This window comes from Trachurus trachurus (assembly GCF_905171665.1).
Source record: "Trachurus trachurus genome assembly, chromosome: 12".
In the NCBI taxonomy this organism is placed as follows: Eukaryota; Metazoa; Chordata; class Actinopteri; order Carangiformes; family Carangidae; genus Trachurus; species Trachurus trachurus.
In genome coordinates this window covers 7376487-7391245 of record NC_139908.1, presented here as the reverse complement: position 1 = coordinate 7391245, position 14759 = coordinate 7376487, and the positions used below count along the sequence as shown (strand labels likewise).

The 14759-nt window shown below is 42.0% G+C and overlaps 1 protein-coding gene across 4 annotated transcripts in view; it reads right to left on the bottom strand.

Annotated features, from left to right (window-relative positions):
- The window catches only part of mast4 (microtubule associated serine/threonine kinase family member 4), a 93559-nt gene that overhangs the window by 51450 nt on the left and 27350 nt on the right, over positions 1 to 14759 (bottom strand). Inside the window, exon 1 of one of the 4 annotated variants that reach the window (XM_083984086.1) lies at positions 10859 to 10994. The exons of the other annotated variants lie outside the window; for them this stretch is intronic. Within the exon in view, the coding sequence (XP_083840212.1) occupies positions 10859 to 10897 (39 nt within the window). The 5' untranslated portion in view covers positions 10898 to 10994. Of the gene's footprint in view, positions 1 to 10858; positions 10995 to 14759 lie in introns of those variants that run through there. 4 annotated transcript variants of the gene reach the window in all.

The window sequence follows — 14759 nt, the reverse complement described above, 5'->3', positions numbered from 1 at the left end:
ACTTATGTGTTGAATACAAATACACCTCGAGGGTGTGAAGCTGCAAACACACGGCACACAAACACCTGGAAAATGTGTTGTTGTTGTTGTTGTTGGGCTCGTTTGCAGGGATCACACAACACATTTCATATTGAAAACGAAAAAAAAAGGTTCTTGCTACAGTACATGCAACATATTTCTATGAAAAACTGCCAGAAATGATGCTGACGACCAACCACCATGAGCCTCAGTGTGGGGCGAGCACACTGTGTACAGATCACTGTATCCCCACCCAAAGACCTGACAGAACTGCTGGTTTAATTACAGCAGCTTCTTGTGAGGAAGCAGGCTGTTATATTGGCTGAAAAACATTTCCCTCTGCTCCTTTTTACCATTAACGCCAGACGAATATAAAAAAAACTCTTGATTATTTTAAATCCTTCCCTTCTGATCCTGTCTTTTTTTTTGCTGTGCTGGGCTGAAAAATACCCAAGCTCAGGTGACTACAAATCCCCACCATTTGATCATTAGATGTTTCAGTGTCTAATAATAACAACCTGATAAGGGGTGAGGTCCTTTGTCTGAGACAGTGTAGGACATGGGTTAGCTGAAGTGAATTGGCTGCAGCAGTCAGCAGAAAAAGTGCTAAGCCCCAGTCTCCCTTTGCTATCAATTAGGGCTTAATGTCTGGCTTCCCCCCGCCGCCAACAGAAGAACCAAGGGCACAAGAGTTTCCTTGGGAGACATGACCGCAGCTCACACAACACTAATTACCATCAGGGAATGACTTATGCTGATGGGATATCGCACCAATCACAGCGCACACACAGAATCACTGTGTGACGTCTATGATGTTAAAAGGCAACCTGAGAAAAAGCAACGACGCCAAGATAATAAACCAATTTGTTCAAAAACACATTCATGTCAAATCAATCCGGGGGAAATATTTTACATAAATAGAAATAGAAGGAGTTGTGATATATTGTCTATTCGTGTTTTTGCATTTTAACGAAGGGAGGCTGTTGCAGAGATTGAGGTCTATTACTGACCAGTAATGACAAGAATTCAGAGTGCACTGCATGAAATGGGTTTTATTTTACAAACCAGAGCGAGGTGACACATGCAAACTACCTCTTCCTCCGACTAATGTTTGGTTTTTGTCTGTCTCATAAAATTAGGTTTTCAAGTATAAATGAAGCCGAACTTACTCAGGAGACGCTGGGAAAAACAAAATGAATGCACGCCACTTAGTGCAGCAAAAACAACCACAACCAGCACAAAAAAACTATAACAGGCATTTGTCACTGAAGTGCATGCTGACAAATGGGAAATGCAACTTGACAATAGCTCAGCAGTCAACAAGTTTGACTCCTCAGCAAGGCAAGTAATATTATTATTACTGTTACCTACGGTGGTGTGGAAACCTCACAGGATGTTAACAATATATATACAGTACAATCAATACAACAATGTAACTATTGTACATAGTTTGTTTGGCTGCACTGTACTGCTGTATTTTCTTTTACAAAGCAAGCTGCTAAGCTATTGTCTTTTGTTGTGTAACTCCACACTTGTTGTTACATGGCGGCACTACCTCTTATTTTATCTGGACTACTTGTTATTGTACATTACAGTCTGGCCATTGAGCACTTTTATTTAAGTATTTTGTATTATCCTTTCAGTTGTTGTTGTCCTCGTTCTACTGTACGGTGGCCATCAAGGGCAAACGCGCTGCAAACGGCCAAACACTGCAAACACAGGAATGATGCAAAAACAAAAACAAACATCATGCAATAGAAAAACGCTGCAAAAAAACCAAAAAAAACCACTGCAAATAAAAAGAAACACTGCTGCAAATATAAAAAAAAACACAACGGAAGTGAATTACCGGGGACTATTATTGCCGATGCACTGGTGTTTTTTATGTGAGAGAAGAAGGAGAAGACCAAGAATATGTAAGTACAAAGAGTAAGTGTGCACATACAGTATATGGCCAATACAGCTGATTCTAATTCAGAAATCATAATGATTAATAGTCACCTTCAGCACGTAGAAGTTCTCTCCAGAGTCAGACTGGAGCCTGAGCAGTGAACTAATGACACAGTCAAAACTGTTTTTCCAACTCACTCAGTATCAACACAACCAGGAGGGACCAGGCAGAGGAAACTAATTAAATGAGAGGCTGAAATGGGACTTACTCGAGATGAAATTTTGGCATAACTTCCATGTAAATGTGAAGATTAATACATGTTTTATACCGTGCAACTTACAATTTTATAAGTGCAATAACTTATTCACAAGAAACACGTCTTGCAGTTTCCTATTCCAACAAATCTTTCCAATGGGTTTCTGTTGCTTTTGCCATATTCTCAAAGAGTCATTATTATGATATTACTCAGCAACATTTAAACAAATAAGTTTGTTGTGTTGATGTTTTTTGTTTTTAATTAAATCCATAATTTCAGAGCTATAATACTACAGTACAAGAGCAAATGCTGAGCAACATTTTTTATTGATGAGCATTAACTTTGAAACTTTTTGTGACGCTCAGTATTTAAATTGTCTGACATCATGTACAGTATTCTTGTCAGATACTTAACATAAATACAAGTATTTCCATTAAATGTTATTATCTCTGATTCTCTGATAGGCTGCTGAGCTGTCAAACGTGCGATACAAAATGGAGAGTAATTGCGAGAAGTCCTTTCATCTTCCACAGTGTCAGTCAAGAAGACAAACCGGTGATGAAAGTCAACATGGTGCATTTAATCATTTGTTTATCCAGTAATCTCTTTCCAAAGCTTCAGAGATAACAACTGTGACATGACGAACCTGAGAGTGTTTATTGTTCCACAGGGTAAAAAATGTCAATGAGTGACTTCTAGCAAAACGTTTCATCTCCAAGACACGACATCAAAGCTGCATTATTGCTCTTGTAAAAAAGGCCTATGTGTAATGCATCATTAATAATTCTCCTTGATGCATTAGGAATTTTCCTGCATCTCAAGATCAAATGCCTTCTTGGTTTTTTTTCCTCCTGTGCTTTGCTGCTGACTGGCAGGAAAATCCCTATTCTCATATTAAGTCATAATGATGTCAAACCAACACCTTGAGGTACGTCACAGTGAGTTATTTTTACAGTTGGATGTTTACTCTTCTTCAGGCTCTGAGCTTTAGCGCATGAAGTCTGAAATAAAACGTAAGGATACAACATTAAAATGCACAGTCTCCGCTTTAATTTGATTAGATTTGAATCAATATTGAGAGAATTGAGTGGGAGACAGTGCAAGGAATGTCCAACTGTGTCCAAATGTATTGCATATGGTTGGCTGCTTCAGTTTATCTATAATAATCAAATACGATCAACAACGAGGATTTCTTTCCAGCTCGAACTGAGTCACTATTGGCCGACCGTCATCTGAGCCATCCAGCAAATTGCTGCCTGTGGGTTTCATGTAATTTTGACAGTGAGGAGGAAGAATTAAAACGTTTCGTCTCCACAACAAGGTTATTAAGAAACTTAATCATCACTGCTCACTGGACCAATGAAGATAAAAGGTTGAGTTAGAAAATAAGACCAAATTAACTCTCTGCCTCTCTTTTTTTTTCTTCCTTTTGACACATGTGTATGATGTCATGAGGAACACAACAGTTAATAAGGACCGGCCAACCAATCAATCAATCAATCGTCCGGCCAATTTAATCACCTGATTAGAGTCTGTGTCGGACGATAAGAACCTTTATTTGTGTCTTCAAACTTTGCAGGTGAACTGCAAACTCTCTGGTTTAATTTAGAAATGACATCATTGCATTGGCTGAGAGTCAATTCATTCAGCTTGTGGTTTTATCTAATTTCTCCTGGTTTACTCAGCACAACACTGTTGGACTGTGAAAACTCATTATTATACAAGTCATTATTCTTTTGACCTTTTACTACTTATTCTTCATTAATCTTATTTATATTTTTGAGGTTTACTGCAGTGCTGCACTGAGGCCATTTGAATAATGAAATGATAATTATGAATAATAAGAGTTACTTATTGTTAAACAGTAAAGTTGAGCTTCCAGTACTTATCCAATACTTACAATTGGTTGAGAGTTTAAAAAATGTGTCTTTAGTACATGACATGTATATTAAATAAAACTTGCAATTGCATCCTTGCTTCATTTGTGGTAAAATATAAGTTATAAGAAAAGAAACTTAGAAGATAAACTTTAACTTCCCTGAGCAGCTGTTAAAAGGATCACAGTTTACTTTCTGAAAACTTAAACACTCAGTAAACATGAGTCATTAAGGGCAGCTGCAGAGTGAATTAATTGGCTTTCACACTGGAACAACTTCCAAGTCTAAAACATATCGACTGTGCGATGTGTCATTTCTCTATCACGGCCATATGTTCAGCCAAACAGGAAGATCATCCGTTGTTGTGAAACAGGCCCTGGGCTCAATGCCATCACCTACCTACAGTACAGCATGCTGGACTGTTACAACACAAGGACCTGGCCAGTTATGAATGTAGAGTATAAAAATGTTATTAGTACAGTATAGCTCTCACAGTCATTATAAAATCGCATTTACATATTTTTTATATCAACAAGATGAGCTCAGGTGAGGGTGTTTTTATACTAGAGGTCTGCTGGGCTGCAGAAAACATGGGAGCAACAAAAAGGATCTTAATTACAGACTTTTACTCCAAATTAAATCTTGCTCCTCTTCTAATCTAAATGCAGCTTCAAAGTCAGAGACCAAGTTTATCTGGAGATTAGGATACGGTCAAACTGATCAATAAAACCACTTATCTGCTCCCAGCACATGTGTCGTAGGGGGGCAGTGGACGGACTATACGTTATGGGACTGATTGAAGATTGTCTTAAGGAGTGTGTGTGCATCGACCTGCAGGTTTGAACAACAAAGCAGCGCGGACGTCCACAAACCTCTGATGGCTTCACACACACAGAGAGAGGGGCTGCATGAGAGCAGCCCACTTGTATTTACATCAGTGCGCTCAAACCTACTGTCTAAAGTAATATTTTCCACCATTATGCCCGGCTCGATCTGAACAATATTGATTTTTTTTTTTTTTTTTTGCAACCAGCAGGGGGGAAAAGATCCAACACAGACGCTGTTAGAAAGCTTCGCTGATTAAATCTGTTGGCATCCTCACATTTCGCTCAGCTCGTATAGCGGGATGTTCTGTGTCACAAATGTTTAAGCCGCTGCCTCGTCCAATGTTGTACAAGGGAGACGATTCATTTCAAGACTGGCACAGAGCGTAATGACTCTGTAATTTGATGATCCCGCTTTTTTTTTTCTTTCTTTCTTTAACGAGGAGCTCCTTTCAAGGCCGTAATGATTCAACCTTACAGCCAAAAAGTAAATTTCACTGTACGCCAGTCTCAGCTCATCAGATACCGACTGGATAGAAGTTTTGGAAAAATGTGCTTCCATGTCTGTTCATGTGGTCTGGGCAGGTGGAAGCTGGTCTGGTCTGGATCTGGATCAGACACAGGTGAAGGTCAAACTACATGTCCCATCCAAAGCTGCAGCGATTTTCCTGATAGCCTTTCAAAAAGTATGCACAGTTATTGATCTGGCTGAATTGAGGACAGTCTCCGGGGACTTGGAGATCCCTGCTAACCAAACTACAGATGTGGCCACAGCACCATCTCATGAACACTGAGCTGCAGCAGCATGGAAGCAAAAGTTTCTCATTTCAAACCAACACTGATGGATGGAGCGGCTCTGATCACCTGCAGCGGGTTACACTGAATCAGCTGCAGCTAAACTGACATTATTTCCATAAGAGTTCAAATTAAACATCTGTTTGTTTGGTTAATGTGTCTCTGCACTTGCACGTTGTTTGATTATATGGGCTGTTAACGAGCTGCCGTTTGTCAAAATGCTTGAAATGTGACACTGTTGATGTTACAGCACGTTAGGAGCTGACATTTGCATGTAGCTGATGTCACTGTTTAATGTTGACTGGCTTCTGTTGATGTTCGACGGCAGCAAATGCAAATGACAGAGAGGCAACGAGCAGAAACTCAGACAAGAGGCGAGTTGAACTGCTGGAGATGACACGCAGGAGGAGACATGAGTGTGTCGGCCCAGTTCTGACCAGTCAGATGTAAAAGTCCTGTATATGAAGGAGCTCTTGTTGCACAATGTTAAAAACTAAACTGTAAAATCCTTAAATTTATTCCATAAGAAAACTGCTTTGACAGAAATTTGAAAAATGACCTTTCATGGGTATAAACTCATTAGTTTGCTGTTGTTTACCAGAGAGGATCTTTCTCCTTGGTGAATTACAGCGTTTCTTCTTTAATGAGTTGCGATACAGCAAATTAAAGTTAACATTTAACACGCTCAGGATAGTAACAGTATTAAACTTCTCTTAGGAGCAGATGTGTGTGTGCAAAAAGTTTCCCTCATAAACAGCCAAATATGAATAGTCTCACCCCTCCCAGTATGTTTAGCAGCTCATATATGGATGAATTAATGGTCAATAAAAAGATTCATTTGCTTGAAGAGGCAGCTCCGTGGATCCACACCAGAGGCTGCTATTGCACACACACAAACACTTCTTCTACACACCATCACCAACACATTTTGTGTTTGTCACATTTTATTTGTCTGTGTAAAATTTCTGCAGTTAAATATGAATCACGTTTATTTAAATAACTTTAAATATAAAAATGCACGGATTTCTGGATTTCTTGCAAATGTGTTTTATCTTTCAAGGAGGTTTAAACAGCTCCAGTATTAGATGTTATGTTTCGTTTATTCATCAGTGTGCTTGGTGGCTTTCATTTCTCCTCTTTCCAGTCTACAGTAGATCAACATTTTCTTTAGTGATTTTACTTCCTCAAGGAGAACTTTACATTATTTTCTTTGACCCCTTTTCACAGCTCAGTTGAAGAGCCGAGCTGCAAGCTGATAGAAACTCCACCATATTGCACAAGGACACTTCAGCAGAGAGGCTGCTGCTGCTTACCCCCTTTTCCAACTGAAGCAAGGTTGTCTTATTCACTTGTCCCTCCTGAATGGGAGCTTTTCTTTGAGTGCTTCAGTTTAATAAGCGTTTCCACTGTGGAAAACTGCGTGGGTTTGTTCGCTAATCGCTCGTTGATGCAACCTCCATCACCACAGTGTGCCAGCGCGAATCTGAGTGTGAGTACATATAGAACAATTGAGTGCGACCTGAAGTGTAAAGTGCATTAAAGCTCTGTATAATAATTGCAGTCCATTTGGCATTTATACATTCCTGAATGGTGAGGGATTATCAGTGTTTAAACACACTTATGTTAATATGAGCAGGATTTAAGGCGGACTCTGAGCTAAAATAATGTGGAGGAGGTGGAGGTGGAGGTGGATGGCCTTTTCTGCTGCTACACCATCATGTTGTGTCAGGCAGGCAGACTCTATCTCACCAGCTGCCTCACACCACTTCACACAAACGGCTCTTTGGAGACACACAATGTCACCGGCTGCACTTGTGTGTACCTTTTTTATTATGAGGGAGCGTTAGACGGATGTCAGAAGTACAGTAAAAGCTCACAATGCTATGCCGTGTTACAGCTCCTGACAGGCTGCTCCTAATTAAGATGAACGACACGTGTTTCACAGGGCGTCATTAAAAAAAATCTATAGAAATCCAAACTATTTTTTTTTTTTTCATAGTGAGAGAAAACGGCCAGAGAGACAGGAGACAGCAGCTCGACAGACCTGAGGAGGAGAAACAAGAGCTGCTTCTCACACATGAAAGTCAAAGACCTTCAGATGTGGCAGCATCATCTCAGGCGCCATCGTGCACCGACACCATTTCTACTAGATTTAAACTATAACAGCAGGCGTGTGAGACGAAGGTCGGCACAACCACAGAGTGTGACACACACACACACACACAAATCTCCTGAGATCCTTCAAATGTAAAACAGTTGAAGCACTCTCTTGTAAGATTTAAGTTAATGAGTTTTTATAGAGAAAGCAATCACACATCTCCATGTCAGTGCTCCTCTCCTTCTATTTACCTCATCGAAAAATAAAAGTAGATGAAGATGAGAGCAGAGCAGACACTTGAGAGTCAGTGTTCATTAACACGACAGGAGCATCACATATAAAACGTAGAACTTCACCGTATCGCACTCATTCTGACACCGACAGACTTTCACACTGAACCCAGATGAACTGAAGAACACACACACACACACACACACACACTCAGGCTGGGTAATTTATTAAGAGAACTCATTAATGGTACTGGGAAACAATAATTCTCCTGCGTACCGTTAGTGAAGTCCGCGGTTGTTTTCGGAAAGTCTAAAAATAAACCCTGCACCCCCGTCACATTCATTAGGCATCAGCATGCACACACTCAAGCTTTCTCTACTGATTCCTCAGGATCTTATTTTTATTTTATTTTTCTGCATCTTTTGGATATTTATGGAAATAAGTTCAGTTTTTTTTTTTTTTTTTCTCAAATCAACTTTAATCTATAATGCAGAAAAAGCCTTGAGGATGAATATTTGAAGATGCTGTGATGTGGCGTTGAAGGAAAAGTTTGACATTTTGAGTAAATCTGCTTATTCACTACATGATAAAACCACTGTTTCTGTCCATTAAACCAGCTGATTAGCTTAGCATAAACACCAGAAGCGCTGCTATTGGCCGAGACACAGCCCAGCTCATAACAATCCCTATAATAAAAACATAACTTTGGTGGTTTGTGCAGATTGTGATATGTTGATTAATGAGGTTTTGGTTTGATTTTGGTATCTGCACAGACTGTTTTTCTACTCTTTATGCTAAGCTAAACTAATCAGCAGCTGTACCTGCCTGTAGTTTCATATTTATCAAACAGACTCGAGTGTTATTGATATTCTCGTCTCCATTTTTGGCAAGAAAGTGAATAAACAGATTTCATGAAGTGTCAAACAATTACCTGAATGAATTAAGAGTGAGGTTTTGAAATATGAATTTGAGAGAAAGAAAGGAAAAGAAATCTATTTGATTAATTTCAAATCTGTCATATTAAAAACAGCCACCTTCTCCCAAACTGGGGGGAGGCGGCAAAGCTCCAGAGACGAATTGAGGCCAAAAGTGGTGACATATTCTGTACTGTAAATAGTCCGGCTCTTACTGCCGTGCACTCACTCACATAAACAAGGTCTGGACTGGAATGATGTCATCCCTTCCTGGCCTGGGGAATGAATGGGAAACTGTGGAGCTGAAACCAGCCGCATTCATTTGCCTGACAAACTAACTTCCGTGTTTCCCTTTTGAATGTGAAAGTTGGAGCTGCTACAGTGCACGGTCCGCCGCTGCCCGTAACCACCACAGACAGTCAGTCAGTGAGTCAGTCAGTCAGTCATTCAGCGAGTGAGCGACCGTTGTGTTTGGTTTTCGCTGCGTGTTGAAGGGGGGGAACATAAAGAAACTCTTGTGACGAGGAGGGGAAATAGTGCAATGGAGGAGGAGGAGGTGGTGGTTGTGGTGGTGGTGTCCAACAAAAGGGAACAGAGAGATTAGGGGCAACTGTGCACAAAATTACAGTCGGGAAGCTTTTGATAATTGGAATTACCAAAAAAAACATTATTGGTTTCTCCTGAGAAACCCATTAGGACCTTCAAAAACCCTCAAAGAGCATAAATAAATTAAAACGTCAGCATTTTCTTGCCGTCCAATTCTCACAGAGATTCCTAATCACAGAGGAACACATTGACACCAAATTTGTGAACATGAAAGTCAAAATGTTTGCAGCTTTTACAGAGGAAAACACAAGTTCTCAAACAAGCAAACACTTTACCTTTGTTTATTGTGAAAATGACTGATGACGACTGATCATAAAAAGGGGTTTGCATTGGTCTAATTCATCAGCCATAGTGCAGCCTAATTAAATGGATCACAGGGAGTTTTGTGATTAAAAAGGAAACACGTGCAGTTAGTTTGGAGCTGAATTTTAAAAAGAGGCGTCTTCATCAATCGCTCTGTGAGTGGGCGAGACGACAGAAAGCACAACTAATAAATCAAAACTAATTTACACCTGGCTGTGACACCTCTGCAGCTCGGCTGGAGGAGATGATTGACGACTGAAGGGTCTCGGATTGTCGTACAGTTTCATATTTAAGAACACCCAGTCCCTCCTCTTCACACTTTCATTTAAAATCTCATGTTATGTCAGAGTGATGACTGGCAGGACTCGGATCTGAGCGTCTACATCATCTCTCCTGAACTGAGCTCACACTTCAATCAAGGTCTCTGAGTGAACGGCTAAAAAAAAAAAAAAGCCTCAAAGTGCGCCTCCCCCCCTCATCCCCCCCAATTATCATAAAAAGTCAATAAAGCTCAAGAAAGCCCTTCACACAGCATAGGATAATCAATCCATGCTCCGTGCATACACACCGCTCTCATTCCCCCTGCTGGCTGCTGCTCTAACACGAGGCAAACGTGACAGATGATTTTTAAGAGGCTGTTTAAAAAGTAAAAAACACCATTCAGACGCAGATCCACAGCCATCACTGTCATTTTATAGGGACGGGAAACAAAGTGCATCATTTGCAGCTTGATTTCAGTCAACTACTCAACATCAATATCCTGATCATCCTGTTTGCTGCACCTATTACTGAAAAACTCCCCAACAAACAGGTCCTCTCTCTCTCTCTCTCTGTCTTAAGCAGGACACACTGGCGGCAGCAGCAGCAGCAGCAGAACCAAGATGTAATTCACTCTGTTCTGCCAAGTGTTAACACAAAAAGGTCTCAAAGTCCTGACAGTGAACGGAGCAGCCGATGCAGGAGCAGCAGCTGCAGCACATGCAGAGTACAAAGTATATCAGCCCGTCGCAGTCGCAGCTCGGCGGCGCTCATTTGCTTTGCCTACCTGTAGCCCTCGTCTCCTCAGAATGCTGGACTCGTCCATGGTACAGAGCCCCGACTTATCATTGCCTCCCTACCGGTACAGAGCCATGCTGCACTGCCTCGCTCCAGCCTCCTGCTCGCTCTCTCCCTCCCTCCCTCTCCCTATCCCTCTCTCTCTCTCCCTCCCTCCCTCCCTCCCTCCCTCCGGCTAAATCTGATCTTAGCAGCTGCTAAACACTTCCATCAGAACTTATCTGATTGGAGGGGGGCAGTCAGCTGACGCCTCCTCTTGTTCCTCTCCTCTGTAACTTCAGGAGTGAAGGAGAGATGGAGCGAAGAGAGAAAGAGAGACAGAGAGAGAGAGGGAGAGGATAGGCAGGTCTAATTTAGCATAGCAACGGGTGGAGAAGGGGGGGGGGGGGGTGTGTGTGGCGGTGTGGCGGTGTGGTGGGGAGGTACCAGGGACACAAGTGGGAGCCCCCCCAAGACTCGTTTCTCTGTGCAGCCACGCTTTGTGGGCATGCACCCCTAGGTGACCATGAAAATGAGAGGATATCCTTCCCAGCATTGTTCAGCTTCAACCCCAACAATGAACGTGGCATCCTGTCTGCAGCAGGCAGCGAACACATCTCCTGCTCTTATTGCAGCCTGTGAGTCACATGGAGGCTGCAAAAATAATATATCAAAAAAAAAAAAAGAGAGACAGAGTGAGAGAGAGAGAGAGGGGGGGGGGGGGAACGCACCTGAAGGTTAGGCAGGTGACAGAGAGACGACGGCTGAGACGATACAGCTCACACAGGAGGAGGAGGGAGGAAAACGACAGACAGGCTCAAGTAAAAAATAAAATAAAATAAAATAAAAATGACTCACTACCTCTCAAATCTGCTGTGAAAATGTCACACAATCTGTTGCACACCAATTTGTATAAAAAAAGAAAGAAAAAAAGACATGAACGCTGCTGTTATGTGTACAACTACTGTATACAACTGAATATCCTACAGTATAACGACAATTTCCAACAATTTCATGCGCTGCCTCTGCTCCACACACACACACACACACACAGTGACCACGGATCTTCACACGCTCTTAAACCAATGTCCACACTCTCTCCTGAAAAATAGCAGCATTTGGGAGAATAAAGTGCTTCCTCTGCCGTGCTGCCAGAGCAACGCTACATCCTTCAGTTTTGCATTCAGTTTCAGTCTGTTTTTCTTCGCGCCCCCTTCTCTCTCGCTTCTCGATTCTCTTTTTTTTTGACCCTCTCTCACTCATTTCCATTCACTGTGGTACTGCTCTGTGAATATTAAGTGGGCCCCCCTTTTTTCCTCCTTTTCTCCTCATCTCCAGCCAAGCTCAAATGATTTCTCTCTTGGAGGAGGAGGTGGTGGAGGAGGAGGAGGAGGACGGCCCGGGATGACAGCGACCCACGACCACAGAAGCTGCACAGCGGGCTCATCAGACAGGTGGACCCCCACTACTATCAACTCCCCCCCCCCCCACGTCCGGTCTGAAGAAGCCTGTACATCAGGAGGCTGATGATGAGTGCTGCATGGGGCAACACTCATTTGTGCTGCGGTGCTGATAAGAAAGCTGTGAGAGTAGAGAGTAGAAAGCCCAGGTCTATGCACGTGTAATCAGGCTGGTTGGTTTGGTTGTGTGTGTGTGTGTTTTTTTTTTTTTAATAAACCTCTTAAAACCTCGGAGGACGGGGATTACAGTAGTCAACTTTTTCATCTTGAACAATGCCCTCCAGATTACCTGAGGGAATTAGAGAAACCTTGCTACGCTCATCTGACTAGTCTCGAGTCAATGCTCCGTCTGCGGAGCCGCTTAAAAAGGAACAATTAAGAAAAGTCCACGTTGGATTAATAATGAAGATGAGGAGCTGCAGTCCACAGAGGAGGGGAGGGGGGGGGGGGGGGTCATTTGTCTTATTCAACAGAGGAAGTCTCCTCTTCCCCTACCGCCTAATGTCTGTAACGAGCACTACAATACAGTCAATGCGCCCTTGTACTGCAAACAAGAAATTATTAAAAAAAAAAAAAAAAAAATCACATTATTTGGTATCTGAAAATTGCAATAGACTATTTTCACTATTTTACAGCATTTTCTAAACCAAGAGACAGATACTGTATGACATTTTAACAAAAACTTAGAGGGCATTCAATTTATTCATTTTTATTATGTTGAAGCCTTTTGCTAAAATGGTTTAAATTCTTGTTTTCGCACAACACCTAAATCCCAGAGTGAAATGAAACCAGAGTTTTAGAAATGTATTAAAAGAGAAAAACATGAACTGAAATATCACTTAGAGTAATGAGTGTTCAGACTGACAGGTTTCTTTCATTCGTCTTGAATTTGGAGCTGAGCCCTTTCTTCACGTAGACTGGAGTCCACAGCTGATTGGATGTGAGTTGGAAAAACAACACACATTCGTCTCTATACAGTATAAGGTCTCACAGCTCCACACAGGATTGGATTCTGGGAAGAGACCTGGTTGTTCCAGACTTCTTCATTTAACAATCACAGAAGCCACTGTGCTCTTTGGAGTCTCAACACAATCCTGTTTCTGTGCTCTGCAGGCATCAAGGGACCTTCCACAGACATGTGTGTGTCCAATCAACAGGTGGTCTCCACTCAACGCGTGGAAACATCTCGGAGGTTATGAAGAGGAACCTGCAGCTACAAGCTTTAAATTTTAATTTGAACCCAAAAGGCTGCAACATTAAAAAGTGAAAAACATCGAAAGGGTCTGAAAACTTTCTCAATGTACGATTTATACTCGGAGACTCACTGCAAATAAATAAATAAATCAAAATAGAGCAAAAGAAATAAAAAAAAAAGTGGACAGTGTTTAGAGAAAATCTGCCACAAAGTGAAGCCGGCGCTTTGAGGTGGGGTTCAGGGCGGCCATGAAGGCAGACAGTTTGTGCCAGTGGCCTTGGAGCAGGGCCAGAGAATCGCCTCTGGGAAAAGACCAGGGGTTGTCTGTGACTCATTTCCTCATGGCAGGTGGGCAGCTTAGGTTGCTTCCTGTGCCTCTGGAGAAAAAAGGGAGCGGCGTGCTCTGAAAGCATGCAGCGAGTGCTGATTGAGTGACCCACAGCCTCTGCTCTGCCCGAGCTTATCAGACAAAGAGGCGACCTGCAGATGTAAGGCAGGCAGAGGAGGGACACGGCCCTGTGAAGAGGCCGGTGAGGGAGAGGAAGGAGTCGATTCCCTCCTCCATACAAAGCAGTGCAAAGGCTCCATCTGTCCAAAGCCAAAAGGAGGAAGAATATCCAGCCACGATAAAAGCCTGTGGAGCCAACCGCCCCGACAGAGGAGGCCAGTCTTTAACCTTGACAACAAGCGCAAAAGATAGAAACCGAGAAGAACCAATGGCTGCAATGCATCACTTTCAATTCCACCTCATCTTAAACATATATTGGAAAAGCCATGTAAATGTATGCATTCACAAGATGAGAATTATGTCTGCTCCAGTCCACTTGGGAAGAAAAAAAAAAGGCACATGCAGCGAGCGCTTGTTTCATTTTTCTTCAGTTTAAAAAAAAAACACAAAGTTAAGATTGTGCGTCGCAAGTGTCACGGAGAAGATTGTGTCTCAAACAGAGCAGATGACAGGTCCGACGTCTCAGACGCAGTTACTTTATCAACAGTGACAGTTTCATTTACATCGCAGTACGCTGATGTTTACAGTAACGCAACGCACGGTTTCTAATTTAGGGGGTTTCCAAAGCCAGTCTGCAGAACGACGCTGAATATTTTTTATGCAGCGAGATAGTTTAATATTATTCCTCAGTGTTGCTGAAATACACTATTATACTAGAACTCCCTGCAGGGAGACTGTTCACTGACAACTTATACATTTATTTGGTGCTCCGATTCTCTTGAATCTTTTCTTTCTCTTAGTTTTTAGA